Below are 18,175 nucleotides of genomic sequence, written 5' to 3' on the forward strand. Positions count from 1 at the left end.
CTGTAATGAGAGCTATTAAAAGGTCATTAGAGATGCAGAGGAGTTTTGAAGTCACATCTCAGTTTCTGGCAGTGACTTTTGTGTGAGAAGATTTTTAATCAACTCCTTTGCTTTTTCTTTTCCTTTTTTATTTATTTATTTTTTTTTTTTTTTTTCATTCCTGGAGCTCTGTGGATGTTTGGATGTTTCACATTTGAGGAAGGCAAATGAAGGATGGGGGTGGGATTCATGTCAGGAGACAGGACACGATGTCCACCTGCCACGTGGTCCCCCTTGGCCTGGCTGGTGACATTCTGAGGCGTGTGGAGCTCAAGTGAGCTGCAAAGAAAAGGCACAGAGAGTGAAAACCAGAGGGTTCCCACTCTGCATGTGGAATTTGGGTGACTTAAACACCTTAAAAGTCCCCCAGAGGGTGCTGGCACTGCCCAGGCTCCCCAGGGAATGGGCACATGCCAGAGCTCCAGGAGCGTTTGGAACAAGGATGATCCTTGGGGTCCCTCCCAGCTCAGGATATTCCAGGATTCCAGGATCTCCCTGTGCACCTGTGGGGAGCAGAAGCCACCCTGCTCCCAGTGGGCAGATCACCTGGAAGATCACCAGCCATGCAGAGACCTGGGATGGTTCCCTTTTTATCAGGAAGAACCTTTAAGCTGTTCAAAGCTCTCTGTTAAACCCTGTGTAAGTTCAGGGCTCTGAGCACCTTCCTCAGTGGCTTTCCCTAAAGCAGAGTTCAGGCTCCTGCCCAGAGCTCTGAATCCATATTAATTCATCCTAATTAATGCCTCACTTGTGGTTTTCCTCCCCATTTCAGGAGACTTTGGGGAATCCTGCAAACCCTACACCTTCTGCACTAAAAGTTCTGTTAATTTTCTCCCCCAGCACTGCTGGTTTTAATTGTGACTCCCGCGCCAGCTCCAACAACCCACATGGTTCATGCATTCATTATTTCATTTGCTTCTGGCCTACCCCAAGGCTGGGCTGTAGTAATTTCAGCTGCTGGCAAGGCTTTAAATCCACATGAGAGGTTTTTCCTAAAGGAAAAGATGTTTTTCCAAATTCAGCCACAATTGTTGGCCTTAAAGTAGGAATAAAGCCAGAGATATTCTCTGACCTCTTGTCTGTAGGGCAGCAGAGAAGAGAATCATGGAATTACAGATTGGTTTGGGTTGGAAGGGATCTTAAAGCTCATCTCCCACCATCCCAGGCTGCTCCCAGCCCATCCAGCCTGGCCTTGGGCACTGCCAGGGATCCAGGGGCAGCCCCAGCTGCTCTGGGCCACATCACTGGGGTTTTTTCCTGCGTGAACAGGAGCAGATCCCACACTCAGTGACCACTCTATCACCATTTCTGGAGTGCTGATTGAGAAAAAGTGACCCCAGATTAAAGTAAAGCTGGAAAAATGCTGTGCCTCGCCGTTGATGCCAGGCAGTGCTTTGATGTTGTATTTGTGTTTGTTGTCATTTAATGATTCAGGTTTTATATTTTTCTGTCTTTACATGTACCAGGTGGTCGTGGCTCTTCATGGGCAGGGTGTGATGGTGCTCCAGCAGCACTGCCTGGTGTTACTGGTGTAGTTCCTGCTGGTCTCTGGGAGAGCAAATCCAATTTCATGGCTATTGGGACATTGCAAGTGTGTTTATGCAGTAGCAGGAGGGTTTCAGAGACATTTTCAGGGCATAATTCACCTTGGGAGTGGCAGTTCCAGAGCTGTTTCTTTGTGTCTGGGCTCTTGTTTCCCAGATTTGCAGTCTGGTTTTGTTTAACTTGGTCTCAGGCCTTGGGGAGAAGGGTCTGGGGTTACATCAGAGGCTGCAGCTTCCTCCTGTCGAGGGCAAGGAGCCAACTGATACCGGAATGGGCAAAGGGGACAGGGCTGACACGCTCCAGGAGGTCCCAGGGCATGGAGACAGCTCCAAACTTTGCCAAATTTGTGGGAATTGCAGCTCCCAGCGCAGCATTTCACCCCCACAAGGAAGGGAAGGAGCAGAGGGGGAGGAGGCTGAGCCCAACCCGGGACATCTGCAGCTCCCCAAGGGTGCAGGAGGAGCGTCCCAGGCTGTCCCAGCGTGTGGGGCTGCTCTGCCTCCTCCTTTCAGCCCAGGGACCCCCATCCCTCGCATCTTCCTGCCCCTCCTGAGCCAGACATGTGCAAACGTGACCGGGAATCCACCCGGGATGGTTTTTCCTCCCCCAGGCTGGTATTTCCTCCCGGCTCCCTCTCCCCCTGCACGGCCCCTTCTCCATGAACCCAGCCAGGCATCGCTGGTGACCTTGGCCCCTGCAGGTCCCCTCCCCTCCTGCAGAACATCTGGCAGGCACGTGAAGCCCAGGGCTGCTGGAGCCTCCCAGGCTCCTTTCTGGGATGTGTCCCCTCTCCAAGGGACCCCCTGGAGCCCCAGCATCCCTGCTCCTTCCAAAGGTCCCTCCAGAGGAAGGGTTCGGGGGCTGTGCTGGAAGTTTGAGTGTCGCAGGGTGAGGAGTGATCAGGCTCCAGGCTGATCCCCTCTTGGCTCCTGTGCTCTCCTGGCTTCCTGGAGTGCATTTTAGGGGCTGTTTTGAAGAGGAAACCTCCTGGTTAATCCCTTCCTGGTGCCTGCAGCAGCTGGGAAGTTCCATGGGCTGCGCTGCAGACTGACACAAGGACCCATTCCCGTGGCCTTCTCCCAACAATGCAGGAAGGGGAAAACAGGTTCCTCCTGTCCCATGGGTGGCTTTGGGGAGGATGCAGAGAGCCAAGAGGTCCCTGAGATGCAAGGTCAGGGGGCAGGGGGAGGATGGATCACAGCAATTGCTGTGAGCTGGGAAGGGTCTCCCTGGGGTTGTTCCCTGCCCAGAAGCTCTCTGGAGGTTGAAGGGGATGAGTTTCTCTCTAGGATGGGTCACTGCAGGTGAGGATTCCCCATCTGGTGTGGGTGGGACCATCCATGAGCGTGGTGCTGCAGGGAGAGGGTTTGGGGCCGGGCAGGGAACCCAAGCTGGTCTCAGAATTAATGAGGAGATGGAAGCTCTCATTAGGCCTGGGGTGTGGTGGATGGACACTGGTGTCCTCCTGAGCGTGGAGAGGGGCTGGATGATTTTCCAGATGGGATCATAAGCTCCTACCTTAAAAAAAACCCAACCCCCCCAAAAAAAACCCCCAAAGCCCAACAACAAACCAACAACCTCCCCCAAAAAACCCCAAAAGCCTCCCCTAAAACCCCCCAAACTTCCCCCAGAAAAACCCAACCAAACAAGATTTTAAAAGAATAAATAATAAAAACTGCCTCTGAACTTTTTGCATCCAGTTTTTGTGCTGGAACCACGAGCAGTCAGGTTTCCTGTGCTTTTCTCTATGCTCAGGAAGTTTAATTAAAGGTGTAGGGCTGTTAATGAGTCCAGCAGCTGGAGCATTAAGTCTTTGTTTGCATCAGCAAGTGGGGAGTGCTCCCAAAAGCAGCTCCAAGGCCCTGGGCCCACTCAGAGGGACTCTGTGGATTTTGTCCTGAACTGGGCTTGGATTTTCAGTCCAGAGGATCCTGTCCATGTTGGAGAACATTCAACCTCCTCTCCAGGAAGGTGTCTGTGCAGCCCAGAGCTGCTCTGCAGGGTGAACAACTGGACAGGGAGTGGGCATGGCTGGGAATTCACCCTGGAATGACCTCCTGATCCTAATTCAAACAGCTTGGGTGTTGTTATTTTTAATTTGCTGTGTTTATTTTCCCCCTTCAGAGGCAGTTTGCAGAAGCAGGTTGTGAACATGGCTCTGCTGCGGTTTGGGAGGGATTGGATCAATGTTGACCCAAGGAAGGATTTTTTATGGAATCCTGGAATGGTTTGGGTGGAAGGGACATTAAAGCTCATCTCATCCCACCCCAGCCATGGCAGGGACACCTCCCACCATCCCAGGAGCTCCAGGCCCAGTGTCCAGCCTGGCCTTGGGCACTGCCAGGGATCCAGGGGCAGCCCCAGCTGCTCTGGGCACCCTGTGCCAGGCACTGCCCACCCTGCCAGGAACAATTCCTGCCCAAGATCCCATCCAGCCCTGCCCTCTGGCACTGGCAGCCATTCCCTGTGTCCTGTCCCTCCATCCCTTGTCCCCTCTCCAGCTCTCCTGGAGCCCCTTCAGGCCCTGGGGGGGCTCTGAGCTCTCCCTGGAGCCTCCCCTTCTCCAGGTGAGCACCCCCAGCTCTCCCAGCCCGGCTCCAGCCTGGAGCAGCTCCATGGCCTCCTCTGGACTTTCTCCAGCTGCTCCAGCTCCTTCCTGTACTGGGGACCCCAGAGGGAACCCCTGTAATGGGGTCTCATGAGCACAATCACCTCCCTTGCTGCCCTGCCCACTCTGCTGCTGATTTTTGATTTATTTATCCTCTCTGAAGGCAGTGGGAGCTGCTCACCTCACTGCTGTGCCTTTCAAGGACAGCCCAGCTGATTTCCAAGGAGCTGCTCACAATCCCAGTTAATATTTGCTCCCTTTACTGGTGCTGGGCTCGCTCCCAGCTCTGCCTGTGCCTCGGGAGTGGGGACAGAGCTGAGGGGGAGCCCTGGCCAGGGCAGCACATGTGGGGCACACAGAGATCCCTGGAGAGCAATTCCTGCACCCCAACCTGCCTGTGGGGAGCCCCTTCCCCAGGCTCAGCCTCCCCCAGACCCTCTCCACGCAGCCTGATGTGAGAACCTGAGCCCTGCTCCTTTTCACAGCACACAGTTGCCTTTTCCCAGCTCTAATCTCCCTGAATGTGTTTTCATTTCATTTTTATATTCCTTCCAGGCTTTTACTGGAATTCCCACAGGCCGGAGCAGGTCGGGGATGCTGATTGGAAACAGAGGAGGGCTGGAAGTAGCTGAGATAAATGGGCTGATAAAGCAGCCAGAGCCTGGCTGATGTGGGACTGTCCTCACCCCCTTTTCCCTTCTCCAGGGGGGCTTGGGGCTGTCAGGAATCACAAACTCCTGGGAATTGCTGCTCCTCAGGGCAGGGAACAGAGCTGGGAAGGGGCTGGAGTGGCTGAGGGAGCTGGGAAGGGGCTGGAGAATTCCTGAGGGAGCTGGGAAGGGGCTGGAGAATTCCTGAGGGAGCTGGGAAGGGGCTGGAGAATTCCTGAGGGAGCTGGGAAGGGGCTGGAGAATCCCTGAGGGAGCTGGGAAGGGGTTCAGGCTGGAGAAAAGGAGGCTCAGGGGGAATTTCTGGCTCTGCACAAGTCCCTGCCAGGAGGGGACAGCCCCAGGGAACAGGGACAGGAGGAGAGGGAACGGCCTCAGCTGGGCCAGGGGAGGCTCAGAGGAAACAGCAGCAGGAATTTCCCCATGGAAAGGGTGATTAAACATTGGAAAGGGCTGCCCAGGGAGGTTTGGGATCCCCACCCCTGGATGTGGCACTTGGGGTGAGTGGTGGCCCTGGCAGTGCTGTGGGAACAGCTGGGCTCAGTGACTTTGGAGGGCTTTTCCAGCCTGAACAATTCCATGAACAATTCCATGTTTGCTGCTGCTTTACACCCCTGCCCGTACCAGAGAGCTGACAGCCAGGAATCAAGGGGCAGGAATTACCACAGCACAGAAATGAATGTTTCTCTGCTTGGATAAAGGAGTGGATTTTTCTCAGCTCACACCTAGAAGCTGGTTAAGCCTGGAGGAGAGTGGGTGGATTTTTTATTTTTTTTTTTAAGCCTTCACATCAACAGTTGTCATCTCCAAGAGCTGCTGTCTCTGAGCAGGGTGCAGGAAGCAGGAGATGACTGGTGGCTGATGTCGTGTTTAAAACCATGCCCTGAATTCCTGAATTTTGGAGCTCCTTCTGCAGTGGGGCAGAGCAAAGCCTCCCCTGCAGCTCCTCAGGATCCCCCAGAGCCCAGCTGGGCTTTGTCCTCATTGTGACCCACAGTTTGCTGCCAAACACCATCACATGGGGCTCCCTGCTCCTTGCCCAGGACTGGAAATCCCATTTCCTTCCCTGTGGGTTTCCCTAGAAAAGAAACTGCTCCTTGTTCTTTGTAGGACAAGAGGGAACAGCCTCAGGTTGCACCAGGACAGATTCAGATTGGAAATAAGGAAAAATTCCTTCATGGGAAGGGTTTCCAAGCTGCTCAGGGCTGTGGTGGGATTTAAAAGCTCCGTGGATGTGACATCTGGGGACGAGTGGCAGGGCCCAGGGAGGATGGCTGGACTCAGGAGGGCTGGGCAGGCTCTTGAAATTCAGGAATCAAATATTTTAAGGAGAAGAGGTATTTGAGCCTGTCCACATCCCACAGCAGTGTCCTGGTCTCTGGCTGTGGCAGGGAGGGAGCAGCCCCATGGCTTTGCAGGTGTGTGATTTAACCTTGTTTTGTCAGATTTTACAGTGAATTAAAACAATTCAGTATTCAGGGCTGAGCTGATCCCTTGGAGTATTTAATTTGCTGCAGGTTTGATGGGAATGGCACAGCAGTTCAAACCAACTCCACTTTTTACATTTCTTTGTTTGTGCTTCACTTCCAAACCAGGAAAAAAGAAGCAAAGCCATTCCTTCATGTGGTCCTGCTGCTCCCAGAGCACTGGAGTGTGCTGGGAAGGCTGGAACACTGCTCCAGCCCAGCGGGACAGCTGCTGCAGCAATCTCCAGGACATTTAATCTGATGACTGCAAAACAAACTCAGCCCGGTGGGTTTGGAGGAGCCCTGCTCGCTGCTGGCTGGATAAATCCTGCAGGAATTTCTGGAGTTAGACAGGAAAGCGAGGGTTTGTGCCTTGAGGAAATGCAGGTGTGGGAGCAGGAGCAGCCATCCCGGTGTCTGCAGCGCTCCAGACTCTCAGGGAGATTTGTAGAGAGGTTCATTTTTCAGGGATATTTTTTGGGAGAGCCCCTAGGAGCAGAGCTGGGCAGCAGCAGGGGCTTGTCCATGTCCAGGAGCTCCTGAGCGAAATGTGCAGAGGGATTTTGGAGATTGATATCCAGTGGGATCCCAGTTCTTCCACCCTCTCCTTCCTTAGGGCCTGCTGCAGAGTGACAGCTGTCACTGCTCTGGTGTTTGTGCCTGCACCTCACATCTGTCCTGGCGACATCTGGGCTTCCCTGGTGCCTTCCTGGTGGGAATAACACTGGAGACCAAGCTCAGGGAACAGGGGGTGCCTCTCCAAGCTGTGGATGCTGCACGTTGACACTGGCTCTCCCTGGGGCAGAGGTTTGCTGCTCCCACAGGGATGCTGGGGGGCCTGGAGGTGTCACCCCTCCAGCTCCTCCAGGCTGTGCCCGTGCTGAGGTTCCAGCAGATTGCCCTGCCCTGCCCCAGCACCTCTTCCTTCCTGACCAGGGACAGGAGATGGGAACGGCTGGACCTGGGCCAGGCCAGGCTCAGGCTGCAGAGCAGGGCAAGGTTCTTCCCCCAGAGGCTGCTGGCACTGCCCAGGCTCCCCAGGGAATGGGCACGGCCCCGAGGCTGCCAGAGCTCCAGGGATGCCCAGGCTGGGATGTTGGGGTGTTGGGCTGGGCTGGGAGTGATTTCTGATTTCTGGGTGTCTTTTCCAGCTCAGGATATTTCAGGATTCTGCAATTCCTGCTGGGCTCCCTTGGCCTGCAGAACTCTTGCCTCAAGCACCACAGGACAAGACTGCTCTGTTTTTGAACTATTACTAATTAAGAGGCATTAATTACTCATTCATTTAGCCCAAGTGGAAAATAGCTGTCACTCTCAGCCTGGGTGACATAATTACATTGCAGCCTTCACTGATTTCTTGCTAAAACTCAGAATCTTTTTGTCCTCCTGGGATCCCAAACTGGGCCTGTTCCAGAGCAGGAACTCATTTCTGGGATGGAGATTTCTTTTCTTCCTCAGACTGAATTTACAGCAAAGTCTTTAACAATTAATATTCATACAGTGATGGCACAAAGTGCCAGTGGCCTGTACTGGGCAGCTCAGCAGCTCACAAAACCCAGGCTCTGTGGGACATCCCTCCCAGGATCCATGGAAAAACCCCTGACCCACACTTTGGCCTGGCTCTCTTCCCTCCTGGCAAGGAGAGGCAAAGCCATGGGGCCAGGACTGCCTTTCACCAGCTGGGAATATTTTCATGTCTTGAAAAGAGAAACCATGAAACCTTGCACCAGTGGGATTCCTTCCACTGTGATACTGGATACGGCTTGAAAAATAATTCCTGGCACTTTTGGGGGGGACAATGTGAAATATTGTTTTAGTTTAGTTCATTTCCAGGTTGGTTAATTCATGGATTTAGGTTTTTCTTCTCTTTAAGCATTCCAGGGTGGGTTATAGGTGATGTCCTGGTGTTTTCCAACCCATGTTTGTCCATAAAAGTGGGAATTCCAGGGGTCCTCTTTTAGTTCTTTTTAGTTCTGGAAGTGGCTTGAAAATGAGGTGGAGATGCAGCAAAATATTGACTGCGTTGTCAGACGTGAGAGAATCCAGAGGGTTCTGAGGCACTGGAACAGAAGATGTGGAATAGAAGAACAGAGAGGAATTCTCTGCTTGGGGATGTTCCTCAGGTTGGCTGTTTCCAGCTAAAGAAACAGGGAATTAAGGGAGGGTGGGCTCAGGAGCCTGGAGCTCAGTGGATTTGGTGAAGCAGGGCTGGTGAAACTGGGTCGGATCAGGTGGAAAATTTCCCATCAGGAAGTGGGAGTGAAACTCCAGCCCGTTAAAACTGTCTGGTTTCCTGGGGGTTGTGAAAAAAAAAAAAATAAAAAATTTAAAACCCAAAAAAAGTGGTTTGCTGGGGGAGGGAGGAAATGTCCCATCATCTCCAGGGGTTAAAAATAACACCGAAATTTCACTTTCAAACAGTTTCAGTTAATTAAAGGGAACTTGCACTGAATAAAAGAAAACAAGAGAGAGGCAGCTCATCCACAGAGGTGAAACCTTTTATCTCTGGGCTGACTCAAACTGACTCATTTTCCTTTTTTTTCTTTTTCCCCCTTTTTATTTATTTAATTTTTTTTCCTCCTTAAATATTGGGAAAGATTTCTGTTTGACACATGATTTCTCTCCAGCAATTCCCTTTAACCCTGGGAGCTCCCCCACATCCCAAATCCATCCTTTCCTCAGTCTGGGCTGCTCAGGGAAGTGATGAATCACTAACAAATGTTTTCCCTCGCTCAAAGGCAGAGGGAGGAATGAAGAGCGGATTTTATTTTACTTTTATTTTTTTTTGCAAGGCAGAGACATCTCTGCTGTTCAAACAAGGGTTGTCAGCTCTGTCTGGGGCTCCCCACAGAACCACACAATTCCATGTGCAGAGGCAGCGAGATGGGGAGCGTGACTGACCTGGGCCCTTCTCAGTTTCACTTGTGATAAATAATCCAGGCTCAAAACCTGGAATTTTCAGGAAAAAAAATTAAAATTATAAATTTACTTTGGGTTCTACTGCATAAAAGAATTCTGGAAAATTCTTTAGGTTAGTGAAGAAACAGAGAGGAAGGAAAACTGGTTTGAGCTGGGAAATCGTTATTCATGGTGGGATGCAGCCTTTAAAGCAGAAAATACAGGAATGGGCATGAGCCAGGCTTTGGACAGGAAATTTTTTAGGGGGAACAAGAGGATTTGGGACCCTGGAGAGGAAAAAGGGATGGAGATGTCCACATCCAGCAAGGGGCTTTTGCACAGAGATTGGCCCATGCCCTCATGCTGAGCGTGTCCTCCTTGGGATCCCATCCACGCTGGAAGTTTCTGGAAGCTTCTTCAGCCCCATCCATGCTCATCCTCATCCAAATTTCCAACTGTGGAACCTCCTCAGCCCAGGATCTGCCCCAGGGAGCTCCAGAGGGCTCAGCCCCTCCTGGGGCTTGGCAAAGGGGTGCCTCCAGCACAGTTTTTGGGGTTTGGCAGCTTCTCTGCACGTGAATAAAATCCTGGTTTATGTTTATTTGCCCTAAGCATCGTTCCAGCATTGTGGGCTCGACCTGAGCTGGTGAAGGGAGCTTAACAAGAAGAAATCTTTTGTCTGGGGCTCTCAGTGACTCCCACACCCAGGGACGCAGCAGCTCCTGGCTTGGAGCAGCTCGTCGGGGATTCTGAAGGCTCCCAGGCACCCAAAGATAATTTGGGTGTAAAAATACCAGCGGTGGGGGAGAGGTGGGAGGTGATGAGCTCTGTCAAAGGAGCTTGGAGGAGCATTTGGGAGTTGAGTCAAGGTTGAAACCGCAACAATTCAATCGTTTGTACAGAAACCTGGCAGCCGCCGGGCGTGGAGTGAGTCACAAACGCGCACATGTTTTGCCTGGGGTGAAAACCTGAGTGCAGTTTGGCTGTGAGATGGCAGCTGGTTAGGCTGGGAAACACTCCTTTTGCATTTATTTTTATTTTAATTCTTGGGAGCTGTGTTGAAGGGAGCAGGAGCGGGAGGCCGGGGCTGGTGCTCCTGCCCTGCTCTGGCCTAGGCCGAGCTGGCATGAGGTTCTGCTGCCTCCTCCTCTCACCCCTGCTCTGTTCCTGCTTTTCCCTCAGGGAAAATGATTCCCAGGAGCCAAATGAAACCTCCAGGTCCAGAATTTTAATGCCAGGTCCAGGGCTGAGCGCTGACCCTTGGAGCAGCAGCTCCTGAAGCAAAGAAGCAGAACTGGATCCCTGTGAGGCGCCGAGGGATTTGCTGCCCTGCACTCAAAACCCTCCCTCCAATAAAGTTCACTGGTGCTAATTTGGGGTGGCAAGGAGTGACAGGAGCTGGGGGAGGCACTTGTGGGTGCAAAGTTCAGCTCAGGCAGGTCCAGCTCCCCCGTGGGCTCCCAGGAGCAGCGTCCGTCTGTCACCTGTCCCTCAGCACAAGGCCTTGGTCCTCCTCAGGGAATGTCAGCGTCCCCAAAGTGGAGACTGCAGCGTGAAGTGCCTGAATTTGAGCTAAAATCAACCCTGCACTGACCTGTGGCCACCCTTTAAAGGGACAATGTGAAAGCAGCTGCCATCCTGCCCCCTGAGGGGTTTCTGGATTTCCCATTGCCAGCTCTGGGGTCCTGCTCACCGCAGGCCTTGTTATTAAATCCTCTCAGGTTGCTTCTCTGACCTCTCATCTCCCCTAAACCTGTGAGTTTGTGTCCAAGCAGACCTGAGTGGGCGTTTGGCAGCTCTGAGCTGGGTCCAGGGTGTTTGAAGGAGCTGAGGGCACGAGGCCAAGGGCACAGGAAATTCCAGGTGGGATTTCTGCCCGTCCTCCAGCTTCTCCTGCCAGGATAACTCGGTGTTCCCTCAGCCAGAGGGCCTGAGCCAAACCTTCCCAGGGCATTCTCTGATTTCTGCCTGCCTGAAGCCTCTGGCTCATCTGGAGGTTGCTCTGAGCCTCTCTGTTTCAGCTGAGGGCTCCTGCCAGGTGGATCTGCTGGATTAGGGAACCAGCCAGGTTAGGGAAAACACACTCTGGTTTTGTGTGAATAAAACCGCAGCCAGTTTAGAATCCCAGGATCATTTAGTTTGGAGAAGACCTCCAAGATCATCCTGTCCAACCTGTGCCTGATCCCCACCTTGTCCCCAGCCCCAGCACAACCAACCCCAAAACTCCTAGGAATTGTCTGGATTTGAAAGACTCCAAGGTGAGGAACACCAAGAGGTGCCTCCAGCACCCAGCCCTGGCTCCAGGGCAGGAGAGGAGAGGAGAAGAGCAGGAACAGAGCGAGTCTCTCCTGCTGGTTCCTCCCAGCTCCCTGCAGGCCAAGGATTTGCTGATCCAAAGGCAAAGTTTGTGTTCACAACCCTCAGCAAGAGCTCAGCAGCAGCACTCGGAGCTCTGAGCTGGGGACAAGGTGGGGACCGGGCACAGCTCACACTCGATGATCCTGGAAGTCTTTTCCAATTTAAATTATTCTGGTATTCAGTGATCAGAATGATGAAAATCAGGGCAACAAACCCTGGCTGGGTGTCCTTCCCAGCCTGGGGTGTCCATCCCACCCAGAGCAGGTTTTTTGGATCATCCCTTCATGGCTTTGGTGTTTATTTCTGTTTGTCTTCCAACCCTATAAAACATGAGGTTTTGTTTTGTAAAACCACAGAGAGGGAGGTTCTTGGAAAGCTGGTGCTGGAAACAAGTCCCTGGAGTGGGAGAGACTGGAGAATTTGCTGTTAATTTACTTTGACAATGGAGCAATAAAGAGAAGTTTATTTACGATCGACAGCGAGGGCCAATATTTATGGTGCTTGTCCCCACTCAGCGTCACACAAATTTTATTGGGATGTTTTTAATATATTTTAAAGGAATCCCACAGAATCCACAGGATAGGCATTGTACACCAATTCCAGTGCTGACTCCCTGTAATTCAGTAATTAATTTCATTGCTGCGAGGCCAACTTGAACAGGCTGAGGAGCGGTTGTGCGGGGATTTAAATAAAAACCGTGTAAAAATGCCCCTCCAGCTAAAGCTTTTAAGGCCTGAATGTGGATAAAACATCATTTAACCTGAGATAAGTGGAGGTTTGAGCTCAGCCCAGGAGCTGTCAGTGCTCCAGGGGGGGCAGGAGGTGAATGCACAGAGCAGAGGAAGGGGGATCTGGAGGGAAAGCGAGGAGAACAGGGGATGGAAGGTGCACCAAGGTGTGGGTGAGGGGTGGGCAAGGCTGGGGTGACACCAGAGCACCTCCCCAGGGACCAGGAGCTCTGGGTGGGGTTAACTCTCAGGGTTGCTCTGAAGGAGGTGGATGAGGAGCTCTGAGAGCTCTGGGGGATTGGATGAGGTGACCTTTAAAGGTCCTTTCCAACAGCCCGCACTACATCATGATTCTGTGACCTCTCAGAACGTCTTGGAAAGGTTGGAAATGGCTTCTTTTTTGGTTTCCTATAAAAAACACCCAAATCAAGTGAGGCCACTAAGCCCTGCAGAGCAGCTGGACCTTGTGAGCCTCCCTCCCAACCCTTCCCAGCACCTCCTTCAGAAGGGTGTCCTTGCTCAGCTTCCAGGATATCAATTTGCTCCATGTCCCAAACCCTTTCCATGTCCCCTCAAGGGCAGCAGACAACCTCTCAGACCTCTCCCCCTCAGTTAATGGGATGATACTTTTATGCTGGCTCCTGGCTTGAAGAGTTGGGATTTTCCCTCAAGAGGATAAAGCTGAAGGCTGAGCTGCCCCTTCCACACCCCTGTGCCCACTCCGTGGCTTTAGCAGCTCCGAAACTCTGCCCTGCTCCCAAAGCTCTCTTCCTTTTCTGCCACTTGCCCTACTTTTCCCTGCAGCCAGCTTATCCTTATTTGGGGTCATCCTGCCTTCCAGCAGCCCTTCCTCCTGCCCAGGCTTTGTCCCCAAAAGCCCCATCCCCACCCCGCAGAGCCCCCCGTGCTGGGCGGGCACAAAGGAGCGGCAGCACAGCTGCAGCTCCGGGTAATGAGCTCCAGGAGAACCTGTGCTCCCGTTTTTCCTGTCCAGACAATGCGTGCAGCCGAGCTCTTTCTTCCGAAAAGGTTTCGCTTCCCTGGAATTTGCTGTCCTCTCCGTGGGTGGGTGGCTGCATTCACTCTTCCATAATGGGTCCAGCGTCCTCCGTGGGAAATGTCCTTGTTCCTTTTCTTCCTTCTTTGGCTCTGTCCCCCCTGGACTTGCAGCCACGGGGTCAAACCCAAATTATCCCTGCTCTCCGGAGCAGGGAGGAGAAGGTTGGAATCCTGTTGCATAACCAGCCCTGGGAGCTGTGAGCGCTGCAGCTCAAAGCTCACCTCGGGTGCCTTCTGGAGGTGCCTTTAGAAAGGGATGGTTGGATGGGGAGGGAAATGGGAGCAGCAGGGAATGGATGTGGCACTGGCAGTGCCACGGGTTGCTGCCTTGGGCATCGGAAATTCTGGGATGGAAGGAGAAGCAGGAGGAGCTGCCTGCAAAAAACTTCATGTCAAGGTGTCCTTGAGCTTACCCACCCCACGTGCAGAGCCAGGCAACCCCAAACAAGTGGGAAGTTGCCATTTTTGCTGCCCTTGCTCCAGGAAAAAGTCAGGCACCACGTCCAACATCTTTCCAGGGGCAAAGGGCAGTGGGCTGTGGGATGTCAGGGGGAGGTGGAGGAGCACTGGTGTGCTTGGTGATGGTGTCACGGGTGTGAGGCCCCAGGATGGAGCCCTGCTTTTCCATCACTTAATGCAGGGAGCTTTCCTGATTAAATTCTGGAGCTGTGATGTCCCAGCCTCTCTGATTCAGAGTTCGGAGTGATCCTAAGCAGAGTCCTGGCAGGACATTTCCATCAGGCACTCAGGAATTAGAGGGAGGAAAGGCCCATTAGGTCACAGGCTCTATTCCCCTGCCAGGGCTGTCCCCTGGGCTTGGCCAGCCCTGTTATTTCAGGTTCCAACCGGTGCCACATCCAGGGGAAGTGACTCAGCCTGACAGACCCTGTTAGGAGCTCTCCAGGGCACCAGTTTTTGGCTGTTTAACACAATTTTCCCTCATTTCCCTCTTTTTGGGAGACCATAAAGCTCAGTGTAAGTTTCACACATCGAAACAAACCAGAGGAGAACATGGGTGGTCACTTTTGTGTGTCTGCAGCTGGGGGTGCCCCTCAGGGAACACCATGGGATGGGATGGGATGGGATGGGATGGGATGGGATGGGATGGGATGGGATGGGATGGGGTTTTGTTCAATGGGACTATTGAAACCCATCTGATTTTTAACAGCACTAATGGGCCTTAATGACCCCAACCAGCCTGTCCTGGGACCCCCAGCTCATCCCAGCAGCGCCATTTAAGCCCAGCCCTGTGCTAGTCCTGTCCTGAGTTCTGGGAGGGGCTCCTGGGTGGGCCATGGACCTTCCCTGGATGGAATTTCTCTCCTTGTCCTTTTGCTCTGTGTCCTGTCTCTGCCCCTCGGATGGATTTTACACCTCACTGCAGCCTGGGTTCCACACAGCTTCTGCCTCCTGTACTGGAGGTTTCTCAGCCCACTCAGCGCCTCTCTCTTCTCCCCCAAAGCAGATGAGGTGAACTTGCTGGACAAAATCACTCTCCATGCCCAGGACCTCAGCAATGTTTCCTTTGGCTACGACCACAGCAAGTGCAGGATCCTGGAGATCGGGCAATACGCAACCCTCAACATCCCCACCAGGGCGGCTTTTGGGGACAGGTAACCTCCCTTGGGGGGTGGGAATGGGGTGGTGAGGCTCAAAAATCATCTGAGGTGTGGCTGTTGGTTTGAGGAGTTCCTTGGAGAGCCCATTCCATGATGACATGGAGATAACTCAGCTGCTCTGAGCTCAGAGCTTCTTTCACCTCTTACATTTTGGAACAGTTTGTCCTGTCCCTGGAAGCATCCAAGGCCGGATTGGACGGGACTTGGAGCAGCCTGGGATAGTGGAAGGTGTCCCTGCCCATGGCAGTGGGTGGGATGAGATGAGCTTGAAGGTTTCCTCCAACCCAAATCGTTCTGGGGTTCTTTGATCGTTCCTGGTTGGGTGCAGGAAGGACACCTTGGCATGGCCCCATCACCCCCTGCTGAGGCTGTGTGGGCAATGCTAATTTAGGCCTGGCTGCTTCTCTTTGAACCTCTCAACTGGAACAATTGCTGGCTTCTTTCCCCCTTTAGTTTTCCTTCTCACTCAGTTCTTTTGTGCCGTGAATTTTTTTACCCTGAGAGGTCATTTGCTGGTGACACAGCAGCAGCTGCACAGGGCCACGTGTCCCCTCTTCCCACCAGGTTTGCAGATGAGCTGAGCGTGCTGCTGAAGCTCAGGTACTCCCTGAAGGAGGACACCAGCCTGGTGACCATCCTCAGCCACCGCAGCCACGTGCTCTTCCAGATCAGGATTAACCCCTACGCCCTGGTCTTTGTCACCACGAGGAGGAGACACTACGAGTAAGTCCCAGCCCAGGTGCTGTTTTCCTGCTTTTCCTTCCTTCCTTTTCTCCTCCCAAGGCCAAGGGTTGGGGTTTCCCTCTCTGCTGGGCTTTGGGCAGTGCTGAGCTCACCTCAGCTGAAGGAAGGTGATGTCCCTCAGACCTGGTGCTGGTCATCACTGCCAAACTCCACTCTGCCAAAATGATGCAGCTCTGGAAAGCAAATCAAAGAACAAAAAGGTTCAGATCCCTGGGGATAAATCAAAACCCAGCCATTTCTCAGATGCCTCGAGTGGTTGTAGACATCCCCCAATCCATGGAAAACAAGTGATGGTGTTGTAACAATTCTCATCTTGTTCCTTGTGTCAGAGGATGGATACCTGAGCGACCCTGGCAGCTGCTAAGGGATAAAGCCTGGACAAGGTGTGGGATGAAGTTTCCCGTTGTGCCTCTTTCCTTTCCCTCAGGTTCCCAGTGTCCTTCCTGGGCGATGGGCACTGGCACCGAGTGGCTCTCAGCATCTCCCTGGAGAGGCTGGAATTGCACGTGGACTGCAGGCTGGTGGACAGAGTGAGCTGGTCCAACTATTTTGGGATGGGGGTGAACACTGAAGGGCTGATCATCATCGGAGGCCTCATTGAGTCCTTCGAGATCCCCTTTAAGGTGAGAGCTGGCAGGGGCTGCTCTACCTGTGTGAATGAGGTTCCAAGTTCCCCCTGGTGGAATCCATTTCCTTCGCCTTCTCTTCCCAAAAAACAACATTTATTTATTTTCATGCTTGGGCAGGATGAACTTAGCAAAGGCTTGAGGATTATGCTTGGGTTTGGGTCAGGGCAGCACAAGGGGCAGCAGTCAGGTCACTGCTGGGTCTGACTTCATCCTCTGGTGTTGGCCATGACCTGGACCGTGAGGAGAAGTTTGTGTGCAGTCAGCATGGAAAGATCTGGTTGGGGAAGTGTGGCCAAAGGCTTCAGACTTCCAAAGGGCAGGGTTACCTGGGATATTGGGAAGGAATTGTTGCCTGGGAGACCTTGGCACAGGTGCCCAGAGCAGCTGTGGTTGCCCCTGGATCCCTGGAAGTGTCCAAGGCCAGTCTGGATGGGACTGGGAGCAGCCTGGGACAGTGGGAGGGGTCCCTGCCATGGCATCTTTGCAACTCTTGAAGCTGAAGAGGGAACGTTCATTGCCCAAACCATCCTGTAAAGAAATCCCTGGCTCTGAGAAGCTGGAGATGATCTCCCCTGCAGGCTCTTCCAGACCTTTCCCTCTCCTCTGGAAGAAGCAGGAGGCTGAACTCTGCTTTCTGTGGCTCTTCCAGGGCGCTCTCCAGCAGCTGACCTTCGTGATGGGAGACCCAGCAGCCGCTGCCGAGCACTGCCACAGCTACAACTCAACCTGCCCAGGCTCCTTCAGCCTCCACAGGGCCCCGTGGGAGCTCCCAACAGCCTGGCCAGAGGTGTGCTGGGGACAGCTGACAAATCTGGGGACTGCTGGGCCAAGCTTTTCCTTGGAGTCACACGATTCCAGTGAAAGGCCCAACCCAGGGCGTTGCCTGGAATTGCTGGGGTCTCCAGTTTGGGATGGGCTATGAGGGGGTGGGGGGCGGTTCTTTTCCATCCCTTCAAGTCACAGATGGGTTTGGTGCCAAGGAGAGTGAGTTAAAGGGAGAGTTTGGGATCCAGGGAATGGCTGTGGCTGGCTGTGCTCCTGTGTGTGGCACAGGGAAGATCTGAGTAATGCTGCAGCTGGAGCTGTGCTTCTGAGAGGAGGTGTCCTTGGGAATTGGACACCACTCTGGAATTCTTGCCCACTCCCAGCAGCACTGCACCCTTTGGTACATCATCCTGCCAGAGGTTGTCCCTCTGCTCCCACGGCATTGCTGGAAAATGGAAATTTGGGGGGCTTTGCTTTCATTGCAGCGTTCAACAAATTTTCAACAGAGGTATCTGAGTCATAAAGCCCAGATCACACCATAAATCCCCCAAAACACGAAGCACCCAGGCTTTCCTCGGGAGCTGGAGTTGGCCCAGGGAAATTCCTCACATCCTAGGCCAGGTACCTTCATGGGAGCCTGGAAAAAGCTGGGGAGAGGCAAGTGCTGGATGTCAGTGTTTGGCACGAGCCTCCTGTGCCCAACCCATTTCTGTGGCCTGGTGAGGAGCTGGGACAGGGCAAGGACAGTGCCAAGGGAGGGAACTGGCTGTGAGATGGGCACCTGCCCTGCCTGGCTCCTGCCCAGGGATTCCTTTGGGATGCTGGAGCCAGCAGGGCAGGGAACAGGGAGTGGTGACACCCAGCACAGCCCTGCAGTGGCTGCTGCACTCCCAGCACAGGCTGCTCTGTGTTGGTTATTTGAAGAGGAGGATTTTTGGGAAAGCCCTGCTGATGAGGGAGCAGCTGAGTGTGACACAGAACTGGTCACACTGGTCCCCTCCTGCTCTGGGGGAGAGAGGAGCAGCTGAGTGCTCACCCCAAAATAAAAC

The 18,175-nt window shown here is 53.2% G+C and overlaps 1 protein-coding gene and 1 long non-coding RNA gene across 9 annotated transcripts in view; one reads left to right on the forward strand and one right to left on the reverse strand.

The window, feature by feature from the left end:
• Window positions 1-18,175, forward strand: part of LOC111936840 (uncharacterized) — a 60,245-nt gene that overhangs the window by 7,560 nt on the left and 34,510 nt on the right. For 7 of the 8 annotated variants that reach the window (XM_086857782.1, XM_086857786.1, XM_086857789.1 and 4 more), the window contains exons 2-5: window positions 14,832-14,982; window positions 15,553-15,711; window positions 16,160-16,355; window positions 17,011-17,148. In XM_086857782.1, coding sequence (XP_086713908.1) covers window positions 14,832-14,982; window positions 15,553-15,711; window positions 16,160-16,355; window positions 17,011-17,148 — 644 coding nt within the window. The remainder of the gene's footprint in view (window positions 1-14,831; window positions 14,983-15,552; window positions 15,712-16,159; window positions 16,356-17,010; window positions 17,149-18,175) is intronic. The other variant, XM_086857783.1, reaches the window with a different exon arrangement.
• On the reverse strand, window positions 5,597-12,453 carry LOC147649684 (uncharacterized). The gene is made up of 2 exons (XR_015278099.1): window positions 10,819-12,453; window positions 5,597-8,619 (listed from the first exon to the last, which is right to left on the reverse strand). It is a non-coding gene; the product is annotated as an uncharacterized LOC147649684 (long non-coding RNA).

Source organism: Cyanistes caeruleus, chromosome 20 (assembly GCF_971803275.1).
Source record: "Cyanistes caeruleus chromosome 20, bCyaCae1.hap1.1, whole genome shotgun sequence".
Lineage (NCBI taxonomy): Eukaryota > Metazoa > Chordata > Aves > Passeriformes > Paridae > Cyanistes > Cyanistes caeruleus.